This window comes from Lucilia cuprina, chromosome 2, assembly GCF_022045245.1.
Source record: "Lucilia cuprina isolate Lc7/37 chromosome 2, ASM2204524v1, whole genome shotgun sequence".
Lineage (NCBI taxonomy): Eukaryota > Metazoa > Arthropoda > Insecta > Diptera > Calliphoridae > Lucilia > Lucilia cuprina.
Window position 1 is genome coordinate 70,278,209 of NC_060950.1, and position 15,284 is coordinate 70,293,492.

General features: G+C 26.8%; 1 protein-coding gene across 2 annotated transcripts in view; it reads left to right on the forward strand.

The window, feature by feature from the left end:
- Positions 1-11,193: 11,193 nt before the first annotated feature.
- Positions 11,194-15,284, forward strand: part of LOC111674556 (sodium/potassium-transporting ATPase subunit beta-1) — a 19,741-nt gene continuing 15,650 nt past the window's right edge. Inside the window, exons 1-2 of one of the 2 annotated variants that reach the window (XM_023435190.2) lie at positions 11,194-11,346; positions 11,962-12,320. In XM_023435190.2, coding sequence (XP_023290958.1) covers positions 12,179-12,320 — 142 coding nt within the window. In that variant the 5' untranslated portion in view covers positions 11,194-11,346; positions 11,962-12,178. Of the gene's footprint in view, positions 11,347-11,396; positions 11,458-11,961; positions 12,321-15,284 lie in introns of those variants that run through there. The other variant, XM_023435191.2, reaches the window with a different exon arrangement.

The window sequence follows — 15,284 nt, forward strand, 5'->3', positions numbered from 1 at the left end:
CAATGAGAATTATAAAGATTCCTTTTCTATACTGATCTTTACTATTATACAGGTACAACTTTGTTGAAACGATATTTAAATTTTCAAAGAAAATAGTAAAAACGATTTAAACCCAAATTCCATATTTCGAATATTTTGTTCAATACTCACCACATTAGCATCACTCGCTTGACCCATTAAAATCAGTAACAATCCAAATGATTGATAATAAAAATACCAAGTACTTAAACACGTTTACTAGTCGTTGAAAACAAATCAGTTTTTATTACGTCTATTATACAAAATCGCCAAAATAAAATCACGTTTTGATAAGGCTACCAAAAAAAAAAATCACTGCCTACCTTTGTTTATAATGAAATGAAATGCAAAACTAAAACAAATATTTAAACTAAAGCTAAAATAAATTCTTGATATAAAGATAACTTTTTATGATCCGAATTATAAACCGAATGTTTTTAAAAAGAAAATCTTACAATTTGATTTACAAATGCATCGACCTAGTTGATGCATTAAATCAACGTAAAAGTACATTGTTTTAATAAATCATGCGTCATATCAAAAACAAACTTTAATCATTGAAACAATCATATTTTTACCATTTAATTAAGTATAAAATGCTTGTATTCGAAATGGGTTTAGAAGAAAGTGTTTAAGAAAACATTTCTAAAAAAGAAAAAGCTTATTTACTATATTGCTATTAATTATTTGCTAACCACAAAATACCTTACTAAATTACGCCACTTTGACCACACTAATCTGCACAAAAACCTTGCGTAACATTTTTCAAAAACAACTGCCTTCTTTTTTTTCTAAATACATAACTACTCATAAAAGTTTTTTAAAATGATAAGATACTGGAAAAATATCTATTTTCTTTAAATTCATACGTAGAATATTGTATTAAAATCAAAATAAACAAAAACTAAATAAAATACTAGTTATTAAAGATAAAAATCTTAGTAAAAAAATCTACGTAAATCTACTAAACAGACAAGGTACTTGGCCAAAAGGAAAAACCATAAGTTAACTTATACAATTTTGAAGGTTGGTTACTTATTTTGAAATCATTTTTCAATTATTTTAAAATAATATTTAATTAATTTGTTTATTTCTATCAGCAGTTCTTGGGGACAGTGTGACGTTATATGGTTTATAAATAAAAATTAAAAAAAAAATACATAAATATTATATGGTTCTACTTAAGGCGTTGTGACAGTTTTTCGCTTTTCGATATCAATGACATCAGTCTACGTCAGACGTTGCAGATTGATACGCTAATGACGTTAAAGAACTTATTTTAAAAACGTACGTATTTAGAAAATTTTAGGAAGTGAATTAAAAATTAAATTAAAAATTTTATAATCCTAATAATTAATGCCTTTTGTGTTTGTCAGCACTTACTACTTAATAGATTTTCAAATTTTTTCAATCTTTTTATTCTAAAAAATGTCACCTTTTTTGTTACATATTAAGATTTTATGTAATAAAACTTAAATAAATAAAATTTCTCGAAAAAAAGACAACAGTCAAAATTAGAGGAGAAAAACAAAGAGTCTATGAACAAAAATCCTCTTAAACTGTTTATTTACCCTACACCACAAAAATGTGAACGGTATTGTATGTCTGTGCTGATATTTGCAATGCACAAAAATATTGGTCCTACACTCACTTTAATGTTTAGCGGTTGATTACTTTCTAACTCGATTAAGACATATCCTTACGATAGCTATTCCGGCTAAGTGTCCATGAAAGCCTTGTCCTTTCCGCAAATTTTAAATTGGATCTATCTATGTTTGATCCCTACCATAAAAAGCCTCTTTTATAAAATAAGTTATTTTTTATCAATAAATTGCTTAAATACTTTGGAATTAAGGTAAAAGAAAACATGAAAGTTTCTTAATGAATAAATAATAACTTTTAAATTTGCTCATGGTGAAGGGTATCATATGGGCCACCATGCCCAATATACTTTCGTACTTTTGTTTTTTTTTAAATAATATTAATTATTTCTTTGAATTCGCGGTGAATTTTAATGTGCTGCAAATTATAAACGAAAATATTTGTATTTTAAATTCCCATACCGCGAATAAAGGGGGGAGGGCACTAAAACAAATCACGTAACTGTAATTTTAATGCTGCAAGGTCGAACTCTTAAAACACTGCATACACGTTGTGATAATAATTGTTGAAAAATATCATTAAAATTTGAAATTGTTTTAGACTTTTGTTTGTTTAAAAAATTTTCATAAAGCAGATAATATGTACATGGAAATTTTCAGCGGAAATTAAGGAAAATAATTCAAAACAAAGAAAAATTTCAAAACGAGCAATTATTTCAAAATGAACTAGTTTTAATAACTTTTCCTTATAGGACCAAATAAGTTATCAATTATATGGTTATCAGTTCATCCTTGCGATGTCTTTACTGGGGACACAATTGGTCCCTATGTTATACCAAGAACGAGAGAAAATAACACAGTAATAAGATTTCGGACCTCTTTTATATAAAACTAATGTTAGTTTTGTTTAACTTTTAAAATCAACATATTTTCATTCTACCAAACCCCCCAAAAACATAGTAATTATACAATAATCAATAAATTTATATCCATTTTAGACTATTAATTGCAATTTGCATGGACTGCACAATTTTCAAAGAAGTACTCCAAGACAACAACTACCTTAAGTTTACAGGACACTAAACAATCACTTAATCACGCACTACATGCGAAAACCCAATTAGTTATAATTTGTCTTGCTCTTAACAGCAATGCTTAGCTAAAAAAAACTTTTTAACAAAATAATATAAAAAATGTATAAATTGTTATGAACATTACTCAAATTCCTTATGAAACTGTCTTCTATAAAATCTATAAATGTTTATTTGTTAAAATGTTTTTAAATTCGTTTCGCACTGTGCTAATTATTTCAACTCCATTGTAAGGTACCAAAAAAAATAAACATTTACCATCCATCATTGCAACGAGTTGGGGTTCGATTATTTGTTAAATAAACATCGTTCATCCAGAATGTCTACAATGTCTTGTCTATTCAAAAAACGACAGAATTTTAGTAAAATATTTAACATTTAAATAGGTCTACACTCAAATTCGTCATCATAACTTTGCCATAAAACACTTAATCAATTTATATTGTCTACATTAAGTATTTCTATTTGTTCTATCTGTCTGTAGTTTAAAACACATGGAATGTCGAAAATTTCCTATTATCAGTAATGACAATTTATATGGAAAAAAATCAGAAGATAGGAAGTTATAAATCAAAGTGACTTTGAATATTTTTGGTTAGTTAGGTCGACAATTCAGCTTGTCAACATCCTACAATGTTTTAAATTTCATCAAGAGCAGGCATTCGCAGCGGATAACAATGAATTTTTGGTGTACTATATATACGACTGATTCGAATATTAGTATTCACATGTACTCCTTTAAACTTTATTTAAAGAATTGTACTTATTATTTGGCTGCATCCGAAATCAACATCTTTTATATTAATTTCACGCTTTTGTTAAAGTTTTTTCATATACAAACTTGTTAAAGAATTTAAAATATTAAAAAAGGGGTAAATAACCACAAGAAAAATTTTGGCACGTTTAGAAAAAGTACCTACCATTTCTAGTTCACTTCTGTTTCAGATCTTGTTATTTCTGGTGAAGTTTCATTTCAATGCTGTTCTAGTTTAGTTCTAGTTCAGTTCTCGTTCAGTTCTAGTTCAGTTCTAGTTCAGTTCTAGTTCAGTTCTAGTTCAGTTCTAGTTCAGTTCTAGTTCAGTTCTAGTTCAGTTCTAGTTCAGTTCTAGTTCAGTTCTAGTTCAGTTCTAGTTCAGTTCTAGTTCAGTTCTAGTTCAGTTCTAGTTCAGTTCTAGTTCAGTTCTAGTTCAGTTCTAGTTCAGTTCTAGTTCGGTTCTAGTTCAGTTCTAGTTAATTTCTAGTGCAGTTCTAGTTAATTTCTAGTGCAGTTCTAGTTCAGTTCTTGTTCGACACTATTTCAGTCTTCTTCAGGTTATATATTAATTTCAAATAAAATTAAAAACTTAATTACATCATTTAAATGTAGTGCAGTTAAATATGCATACTGTTATAATTTAAAAGGTGCGAGCACGAGTTTATCTCACAGATACATTTATTCATGCTCTCATATATTGATATATAACAATGGTAAGTGTGAAAATACTCTAAAAATAATAAAAACGTATTAATAAGAAAAACACAATTATTTTATTTAAACGAAAAATAATAAATGCATAAAAAACAAGTAATGAATTGACGTAAGAATTCCTTATAAACTGAATATAATAACGCAAAAATTTTTTATTCGTAAACAAGCTTAGTAGGAAAGTATACGTCTGTCCTTTCCAAAAGCAGTGATTTTTGTAGTTCACGAAAATGTTTCATAATGAATTAAGTAAATTATGATTAGTAAGCTCGAGGAGTTAATAAAGAAAGCGTGCCCATTAGTATTGTTCAATCGAATTAACAAATAAAAGTTTTTAACAAACAAATAAAATATCAGCATTAATAACAATTATGAGCAAACTCCAGCATTGCTATTTGTTAATTAATAAAAGAAACTAAAAGATATCGCACTCATTTAACAAATAAAACTGTTAAATGTGAAAGAAAAACTAAATTCTGTTTCTATATGCTCGAATTTAAATTGTTCCAAAAAATCTGCCACAGATTCACACAGACTCATATATTTTAGAGACGTTTGTTTACATTTCTTATCAAATTGTTTACAACATATTATAATTTTATTTTTCTTTCTTTGTCTGCTTTTAAAATTTGCGTGAAGTCAATATAAAATTCAATTCAATGCAAACAGTAATACAAGTTAAGTACGACATGCTCTACAACAAGTCATAAAATCTCACAGATGTTTTCTATATATGTTTTTATTCTTTATTTTTATTTTCTTAGGGATTTAAAAGATTTTAAGATGGCAAGAGAAAAATCTCTTAAATGAATCTTATAGATACTCTTTTGAGGTTTTGTAGCTAAAGATTTTATTTAAGATATGCATAAAAGTTCTTGAAGTGTTTTCTCTACTCTGCAGGATTGTTAAGAGAAGCGTTCTTCTCTTTTTGGATTTGGATTTAAAAACTTGTTTAAAACAAGATTTCTTCCTGTGAACCTAACTTAGTTCCAAATCACGTCATTATTTTAATATGCAACTCTTTTACATCGATACTCCCTCAAGCCAACAATATAAACTAGAATGCTTGTATTTTGTAATGGAAAAATACACATTTTTTATTCAATATTTCAAAATAGTCATTAAAAATAAAGAACAACAAACCAAGAGCTCAACAAATTAAAACACATTGCAAAACTGGTAAAACAGGAATATATTAAGTTCTATATTCTTCAGATATAAACGTGATGCAAGTTTTTTATTACCTTATACAGCTAAAAGGGGATTTTCTTAACAGAGACGCACTTGAAATCTTTTACACTCGAAGAAAATATTAAACATTACTGAAACTATAGCTTATTTACTAAAAATTCATATTTGCAAACCCTTAGTATTCATTTTAACTACATACGCAGTACAAGTAAATTGTTCATGTAAGTATTAAGAAAGTTAGGCCTCTCATGCTTTCTGTAATGGAGAGTGTAAGCACCTCATTTGGTTTAGCGCTTACTCTATGACTTATAGAAGATTTAAATATAATGTTGATTTTTATATACACAGTGCACCTAAACACATATGTATTTACATCTATGTATAAGAAACTATTCCCATTACATCTTAATACAATTAATGAAATGTTATACTCTCCCTGCTACAATATCAAATTACAGACTCCATCAGCAAACAAACAGACGGACGTACGGATAGACAGACAAACAACATTGAAGTATAATTTTTTTATTATTATTACTTTTTACAATAATCTGCTAAATCTTAAAGAAGACACTGATGATAATGTGAAAGAAGTCTTACTATAATTTAATAAAGACCTCGCCATTATCGTCATTATATCAGCAAGTACAAAAAAAAAAAAAAAAACAATCATAAATGAAAAACATGAAACGTATGCCCATCACCATGTTAAAAGGAACGAAATGCAATGTGTAGATTATGGATTGTGGACAAAGTGATTCAGAAGTATTTAATTAACTTTAACTGCAATTGCAATGTAAATGTGAATGTAAGATAATACGACGACTCATCATCATCATAGTAAGAATATATGGTATTTATGATCATTGGACAATGTGCAGTAACAAATAGAATTTGAACCAATCATAAGGGGAACCCACTAAATTTGGGACAAGAAAGGCGACTTAACAATCAACTTTAGTTCTAGTTCTGATTTAGTTCAGTTCTAGTTCAGTTCAAGTTCAGTTCTAGTTCAGTTCTAGTTCAGTTCTAGTTCAGTTCTAGTTCAGTTCTAGTTCAGTTCTAGTTCAGTTCTAGTTCAGTTCTAGTTCAGTTCTAGTTCAGTTCTAGTTCAGTTCTAGTTCAGTTCTAGTTCAGTTCTAGTTCAGTTCTAGTTCAGTTCTAGTTCAGTTCTAGTTCAGTTCTAGTTCAGTTCTAGTTCAGTTCCAGTTGAGTTCTAGTAAAGTTATACTTCAGTTCTAGTTCAGTTTTAGTTTAGCTCTAGTTCAGTTCAGTTTACGGAACACTCTAATAATTTGTAATGGACATATGATAGCTTCTTAGCTAAATCCATTGTTCGTATTTAGTTATTATAATTTGCGGTAAGTTTTTTTTTTAATTATCTATTCATTCGTTTGTTGAATATATGAAGCAACCAGTTTCGTTATTATTAGAAAAAAAAACTAATATAACAAATTACAACAGATTATCTCAAAGGTTACTGACCCAGTGTCAGTAACATGATAAAATGCTTTGAAAAAACATTTATAGATGTTAGAATATAGATTAATGTATATTGAAGTCACTTTGCAAATATTTTTCAACATTTAGAGAAAAAATTTTAAAAGATATTTATATTGAAATAATGATTTTAATAAAATAATCGGTTTTGACTTAGTACCGTCATGGTTTTTTATGTATTATTCATACGTAAATAAATGTTTGTTTTAATTAATTGTATTTATTTTATGAAACAATAATCGACAAATATTTTTAATAATTTTTTATTGAACTCCACCCCTGTTAGTTAACACAACTGTCACGTGAAAAAACTTTAAAAACGCAATACATTTTCATTATCACATTAATATAACAATTTGGCCTCTCCTAGGAATACAAGAAATTTATCATAAAAATTGCAAAAACAACTGACAAACAACATGAACAAATCCTTTAATGATTTTAAAAGATCAAATTGAAAAAAAATTTACTTTGCCCATAAACTGACCCGGAAATGATCAAAGATTTAAACTTTTAAATTTAAAATTGTATATAACAAAAGAAGAACCCATTTTAGTTTTAAGCTAAAATCAAAACAAAAATATTTTGCAAATTTACAAACATTTTATTTAAAATTCAAATAAAACCATGATCATTGACATTTATTTATGTGAAATGACAATGAAGGAGAAACCGATGGACGGACGATTGCAAGGGAATAGAAACGAGCAGTTTAATGTAATGGGTGGGTCTATATAGGAATAAATGGTTAGATGAATAGATAAATTGTAAATTATTCTCGGTCACATATTGTAATGTTGTGTTTTTTTTTTTAATTTTTTGCAATCGGAAGCATTAATTTGTTCAAATTAATAGTTCCGAACAACTAGAGCACAACATTAAGGCTAAATAAATATTTCTTTTTCTGTTTTAGTTACAGCTGTTAGGTTCCGAAGTATATATTTAGTTACTAACTAAAAACTATATTGTAAATTACAACATAAATTCTTTGTTTATAGTAGATTACAATAAACAACAAATGATTCAATGTGAAACTTTATATACAGTTCATTATTTTAATTTGAAAAAATTTGAATAGAAAAAAAGAAAATATCAAAACAAAACAGTAAATAAATTAAAATGCATTCATAGTCTAAAATTCAGACAATCAACAAACAAAAAACGAGGGTAATACGAAAATTTCGTAGAACATTTGTCATAAAATTTTCTAGAAAACGAACTATTATTAAGAAACTTGTCGAAAATAATATTTTCTTAAGAGTTCATCAATAATTTTTTTTCTTAATACTATTATCAAATTTCTAAAAGAACTTATTGAAAGCTTTTAAACTTAATTTACATATTTAATTAATATCGAAAGCACTAAACTTTTCGGTATCTGATAAAACCGCCTTCACAAGAGCATACAATTAATATAATCTGTCAAATGGGATCATATGTGTACGAATGGGATCATATGGAAAATTTGACAGTCATATGTCTTCATTTTTCGAAATGACATAAATCAAGCAAATCACATTAGACAAAAACATTAAAGCAGCTGTTTCCATCTTAGTTAGTTTCCTTCTTACTTTGTTATTGTTTCATGCGAATCATGTAAACATAAAAAATATAAATCATACGACTTTTATTCAATTTTTTGTTATACGAATGGATTTTCATTTCACTCTTTCATTAGACTTTATGTACGTAAAGTGTGATCGTGTGAAAGGGGGTTAAATGGTGTCAACAAAGTTTTTTCTATAACACTGTCCAAATAATGACATATGACAAGTTAGTTTAGTTTTTCAACACACATCTTTTCATAACACTTTTCATGCCACCCTCGTTTGACAATTCACTAAAAACCTGCCAGACAGTTTACTTGATTTGTTGTTATATATTTATTACTTAATGATAGTGGTAATGATTTTGATATTCTTTATACATCTGTCATCTTATTATTCTCAAAACTATTTTTTTTTTTTTTGTTTTACTATATTACAAATATGAACATCGTCTGCCACGTGCAAATATCGCGGGTAGGCTGTTACTGTTCAATTACGAAGGTTACAGACAGATTTTTATACAAAAGATTTTAATAACAACCTGTTTTCTTGATTATTATTTGTTGCATTTTATAGCGCTCAGGTTGTTTTATATAAAATGCAAAAAAAAAAAGTAATAAATATAAAGAAAAAATTATCAGAACAGAGTGTTTTATATATGTTATTATATAGTAAAAATCAAGAGAATTATATAAATGATGATTTAGTTTAAAAATATTTCATACTATATGTTTGATTGAACACCTTCAGAAAAACTGCCAAAATGTAGTTATTTAACTTGATTTTTTCGTTTGTTTTGAATTTTCAATTATTTATTATTGTTGCTGGCAGTATTTAAACATCATTGTCTGTTTTGTTTCCAAAAAAAAAACAACAATTAAACATATAAATAATACATAGTAAATAATTTAAACGTCAAAGGCTTTTTTTGTTAAACATAAATTTTGGCATTCAACTTTTTTTCTATATTGGATAAAGAGTACGTATAATGTAGCGTACAATTGCTAATTTACTGAGTAAAGCAAAACCAAAAAAATGCTCAAACTTGTAGTACAATAAAGTAAGAAAAAGTAACACGTATTCTGTGCATGCGTCTGCTAATGTTTTTAGCACTTTATAATAAACAACAACCACAAAAAGTTCCAACAACAGAAATAATACCGAGTATTTTGATCCCTCTCACTGCTTGGTTCCACCACTCTTTTTGTTTTTATTACTTCTGCTCACACACATTAACTTACTCCCCCACACACACCAGACAACCAACCCCAAAATAAGTATTTTTTTTTTCATTCTTTTCACAAACATACAAATGAAAAGCAACAGTTTGGAGTGTTTCCAAAAGACAGATGAATGTTTGGAGGAGTCTCGTAGTAATAAGAAAAATACAATGAGTTACAATTATGGAGAGGGGGAGGTGGAAAGAAAAAAGAGAATTACGTTAAGAGAACTTTAGAAAAATGTTACGCGTTAGAAGTTTATATAACACTACGTTAATGTAACAAGTTGTAATGTTTGTTGAAAGTTTTGTAACAATCATCATCGCGAAAAATCATTATCATTGTTATGATAAATGAAATATATTCAATATGATCATGAAATACAAATTTGAATTTTTTAAAGGTAGGGAATCATGTGCTCATTACTGATTTCCAGATCTAGAATTGCGAAATTAATGTTAAAGCTGTGATACATCATTGTCATCAAAGTTGGCAGAAAATTAATCAGAAAGTGTCTAACAATCGTGTGAACTTAAAGTTTTTTGTTTTGAAACTCTATCGGAAAACATTATCTGACAATGATTCATATGGGCCTATGGAAATACGGATAGACATATATATATCGTAGACCCCATAAATTATATAATTTTTGGTTAGATGTAAAATTTAAATAATTTCGACATATTAGTCTAACAGTTAATTATATGATAGAGTCCAGATGAGAGGACCTGGGAGGATAAAATTTGTTCCAAATAAAAATATGTAATTACTTGTCCATTCTAGGATAAGTAACTTTCATTATCAGGTAATTTGAAATCATTATTTTAACATGATGCCCTGTCATTAGAGGCAAATACTTACCGCATTACATACAAGTAATTAGATCATGCTTACAATCTTCTAGATGTTCAGACTGAAGCTGACTAATGAATTAAATTAATAATACATTATTAATAAGATGTTATTAAAGTACTTATTTGTAATCAGAACGATATGTATTAGTCATGGAAGTTTTTGCTAGGAACATTCGAAACAAAATGTCTAGGCTTAAAATAAAGTACTTACATAATCAACAGTAGACCCGTAGAATAATTAGAATAATTATAAAATTTTCTGCAATACTTCATAATATTTATAAAATCAAATTAGGAGTTTATTTTACTTTATATCAAATGCAACTCACGGCTTTATTTAACACTGTCACAGCTACACAACCACATTCAATTAAGAGCTTAATTTTTATAGACTTTCTCTTCTTTAATATAAACAAAGAGAAATTATAAAATAATAAAATAGAGAGCAAGTAAAACATGTTTGAATTTATAAGCATTTCATATGGAATTTTTACTTATAACAACACAAATCAGTTATCACTCTACCTTAAACAAACCCCAAATTAATGAAGCTTTAAGAGAGCCCGCTATTACTAGAGTAAAGTAGACAGATTGTTAAGTGTGTTAGACCCCAAGTTTTGGGGGAGAGTAAGAGCATGTAGAATAGAGTACAACAAATGAACAAAAACACTTGACGAACTGACGGACATAAAAAGCCAAATGAAATAAAACAAGCGATACATTACAAAAGTTCCCCCAATAATAGCCCGTGTGCCTAGTTCTTGAAGAGTTTAGTCAGTGATCTTTAGCCGTGGACGCAACAACGTGTACTCGGCTTAACGGAACAAAGTTTTTTTATATAAATATTCCATACAAAAAAGTAAATACTATTTAAAATATTATACAAAAAGAAAAACTGAACAAACATATATATAGTGGTTTTAATTTTAAACAAAAATACGCTCTGCTCTTGTAAAAAAATAAATATAAAGTAAATAACCTCAAAAAAATATATAAGAAAAAATATTAAAAAAACACAGACACAGAACAAAATAGAAAATAAAATAACGAAAAAAAAATATTAAAAAAAAATACAAAGAATTTTATTTTTTCTGCTGTTTTTAACAGAAAAATATAATTTATTTTCTTTTTTTTGAACAAAGTGTTAATATTAAAATTTTAATTAAGTTGCTTTTTAGAAAAAGAAAAACAACACTTTTTCAAGACATTTTTATAATATATTTTTTTATTATTTTTTGGCGTTAAAAAAAAATTTATAAAAAATTTTTTTTTAAAAAGAACAATGAATTTGGACTGAAGAAACACTGAGTTTAAATAAAATTTTGAAAATATTACATAAATGTTATTTATATGATATTTAAAGAAAACAATTTTTAAACATATAAATAAAATAGTGAATTTCTTATTTTTCTAATAGATTTTGTTTGTTTTTGTTTTATTTTAATGTGTTTCTGTATATATTCTATTTTTATAGGATCGTGCTCTTATCTAGTCCATTTCAATTCTTATTTTTCTATGAAATTAAAAAAAGTTTAGAAAAATCTAACTAAAGAAAAAACACAACAACTACAAAACTAGAGGCGTTTTCAATCAATCTTCAATATATATAAATTACCTGCCTGTTTGAAATTTATATTTATATTTATTAAAAAACTCACACACACACAAAACACAAACAAATCTTAGCCAAAATGTCGAAATCAAATGGAGGTAAAACCACCTATGTACCCACAGAATTTCAATTCTATGCTCCCAAGGAGAAACAATCTATAGGCCAATTTATATACAACAGCAAAGATGGCACATATTTTGGACGCACACCTAAAAGTTGGGGTAAGTTTCCATATAGAATACATATAAACGGCAATAAAATAAAATTCCTTATCATAAACACCTTGACAGCAAAAAAAAAAGAGAAAAAACTAAACAATAGCTAGTGGATATATAACATAATTATCATTACCAAACAAAAAAATGTTTTGTACATTTTAATTAAGACAACAAAATATTTATTTTCATATGCATAATACTTTTATTACACCCACAAAAATTGTCGAATCATCACATTTAACATTTTTTATCATGAAATTAAAATAAAGGCTTGTCACTCTTTTAAGACAAATACCTTTCTTTAGATTCAAATTTTTAATTAATTTTTTTTAAATAAAAAAATAATAATATCTAAACTTCAACACTTGTTAATATTAACTATACAAGCGCATTAATATACAACAAATTATTAATTCCATGAAAATTGTAAAAAAATAGCAAACAAATCCAACTCTATTAACCATGTGTTTATGAATAATAAATACGAGTAATATTTTTTTTTTTATAAAAATAAAACACATTTCTTATCAGTAATTTCAGTTTTTTATAATAATTTTTGTTGCTTTTTATACTAGTACTAGACTTTTCGAAACTCAGGGATGGTGTGTTTTATTCTTGTGGTAATTCCGATAATGCGCGTTCAGTTATATTATTAGAAATAAATAATTATTAAGAAATTAAATTTATATTTAATTTTTTATTACGAAATATATTTGTAATTATACCCTACATCACTATAGTGGGGAGGGTATTATACGTTTGTGCTGATGTTTGTAACATACAAAAATATTGGTCCAATTCTCACCTTAACCGATCGATTCAGAATCATTTTTTGAGTCGATTAAGGCATGTCCGTCCGTCCGTCTGTCCGACTGGCTGGCTGTCCATGTAAACCTTGTGTGCAAGGTACAGGCCGCAATTTTCAAGATAATTTGATGAAATTTGGACCAAGCATGTTTTTTGGCACAGGGACGAAGCCTATTAAAAATGGTTGAAATCAGTCCATTATTTCACCTAGCCCCCATACAACCGTACGAGTAAAAGAAAGAGTGCAATATAGCTGATTTGAGAGGTCATTGCGTTTCTATGCTTTAAAACAGTGAAAAGCAGAGAGTTAACAACTTGCTCTCTCATTGGTTTTGTTTGTTTTTTATATATGTATAAACATAGGTACTCGTCAAAGAAAGAGTACAAGAGAGCTCAGTGTGTTTCGCTGCTCTAAAAGCTTCAACGAGAACAAGTTAACTCTAACGCAAAATGTAATAAACTCTTTCTTTGTATTAGAAAAATTAAATGCAACTCTCTTTTAACCGAACAAGTGATACCAGGTCTAAATTTCGCTATTTTCAATTTTCTTTTGAAGTAAAACTATTATAAATATGTAACTACTTTTTAGTAATTAGAAAAAATTCTTTCAAATATTTCTTTATCATCTACAAATTATTAAAAAAATATTCTATTTTAAATATTTATTCTAAAACACACATGTAGAAATTAATAAACATTTTTAGATTTCATTCGTTTTTTTTTCACTTTTTTCTTCAAATTTTTGCTACTCAAAACTCAAGCTGAAAAATGCTAAAAATATTTTTTTTTTATTTCTGTTATTCAATGTCATTTAAAAGTATACGAATTTGTTTGAAATTGTTGTATTTATAAATTAATAAAATAAGTATACAGTTTACTAATGTACATATAAATTTTAGAATTTTGTTTGGGGGTTTCTTTGTTTTAATTAATGATCAAGTTAATAATTAATGTAGTTTAACACTATAATACAAATTCAATAGTTTCCAAGTTTACTTATGATTAATTTATACAATATATTATTTTCAATAATATGTATGTATGTATGTACATATATATGAAAACGTACAAAAATTACTGATTAGCATATTTATTAATTGTTCACATTTAATACTTTTGTTTAAACATTGAACAAACATGTAAATTATTCTGAAACATTTAACTGAATATTATCTGTTTTAAAACTAAAACCGTTAATTTACTTGAATACAATCATATTCCCCTTTTAAAAATTTTATAAAAAAGTTGTGTATTTATTTTAACAAATTAACATTCAAGTTAAATAAAAAACTAACTAACGCTTATTGAATTGTATTTATGAGTTTTTTTGAAAACTAAATAAACTAATTTGAAAAATAGTAGCATTTTAGCGGCTAAACTTATAAACAGGTTTTAACTGGTTGTACAAGTTAATAATTATACAAAAAACTTAATAAAATTATTGAATTAAAATGCATAAAATATTGCGTTTTTCTTTGAAATTAACAAACTAGGCTTTGGAAATATTTTAAATACAAAAAATTCCCCTATTTTAATTTCAGTTTTAAATACATTGTTTTCCATCACAACTAGTTATTTATTAAAAATATTACAAATGTTTTGCTAATCCTTTTAATGAAATGTCTACACATTTTCAATACATTTCTAATGTTGTGTTGAAGGTTAATAAGTTTTTGTCTTTCAGCGCGGGCTGACTGCCAGGTATTCCTTTTAGTTAGGTGTGTTTTATTATTGATGATCATTTATTATTTAGTCCAGATAACATTAGCTGGAATCCTACCAAGAAACACCATTTAACTAATTGAAGTATGTCTAGAATAATGTATAGTTTTGTTTTTTTTTTTTTTTCTTTTTTAGTTTGGAAAAATTACAAAAAATATTAATTTATGTTATTTACTCGTTTTTAAAAGGGTTTGTCGGTTAATTTCTTAAGGTTGGTATTTTGGTAAATGTGTAATTAAAATACAAATATTTTTATCGATAAGTTTTGTCAAGAATTTGTGAACAAGAACTAGCCCTTTTTGCTTAAGCAATTATATGATGGGGGGTTAATTCTCTTTCAGTTCTAGTTCAGTTCTAGTTCAGTTCTAGTTCAGTTCTAGTTCAGTTCTAGTTCAGTTCTAGTTCAGTTCTAGTTCAGTTCTAGTTCAGTTCTAGTTC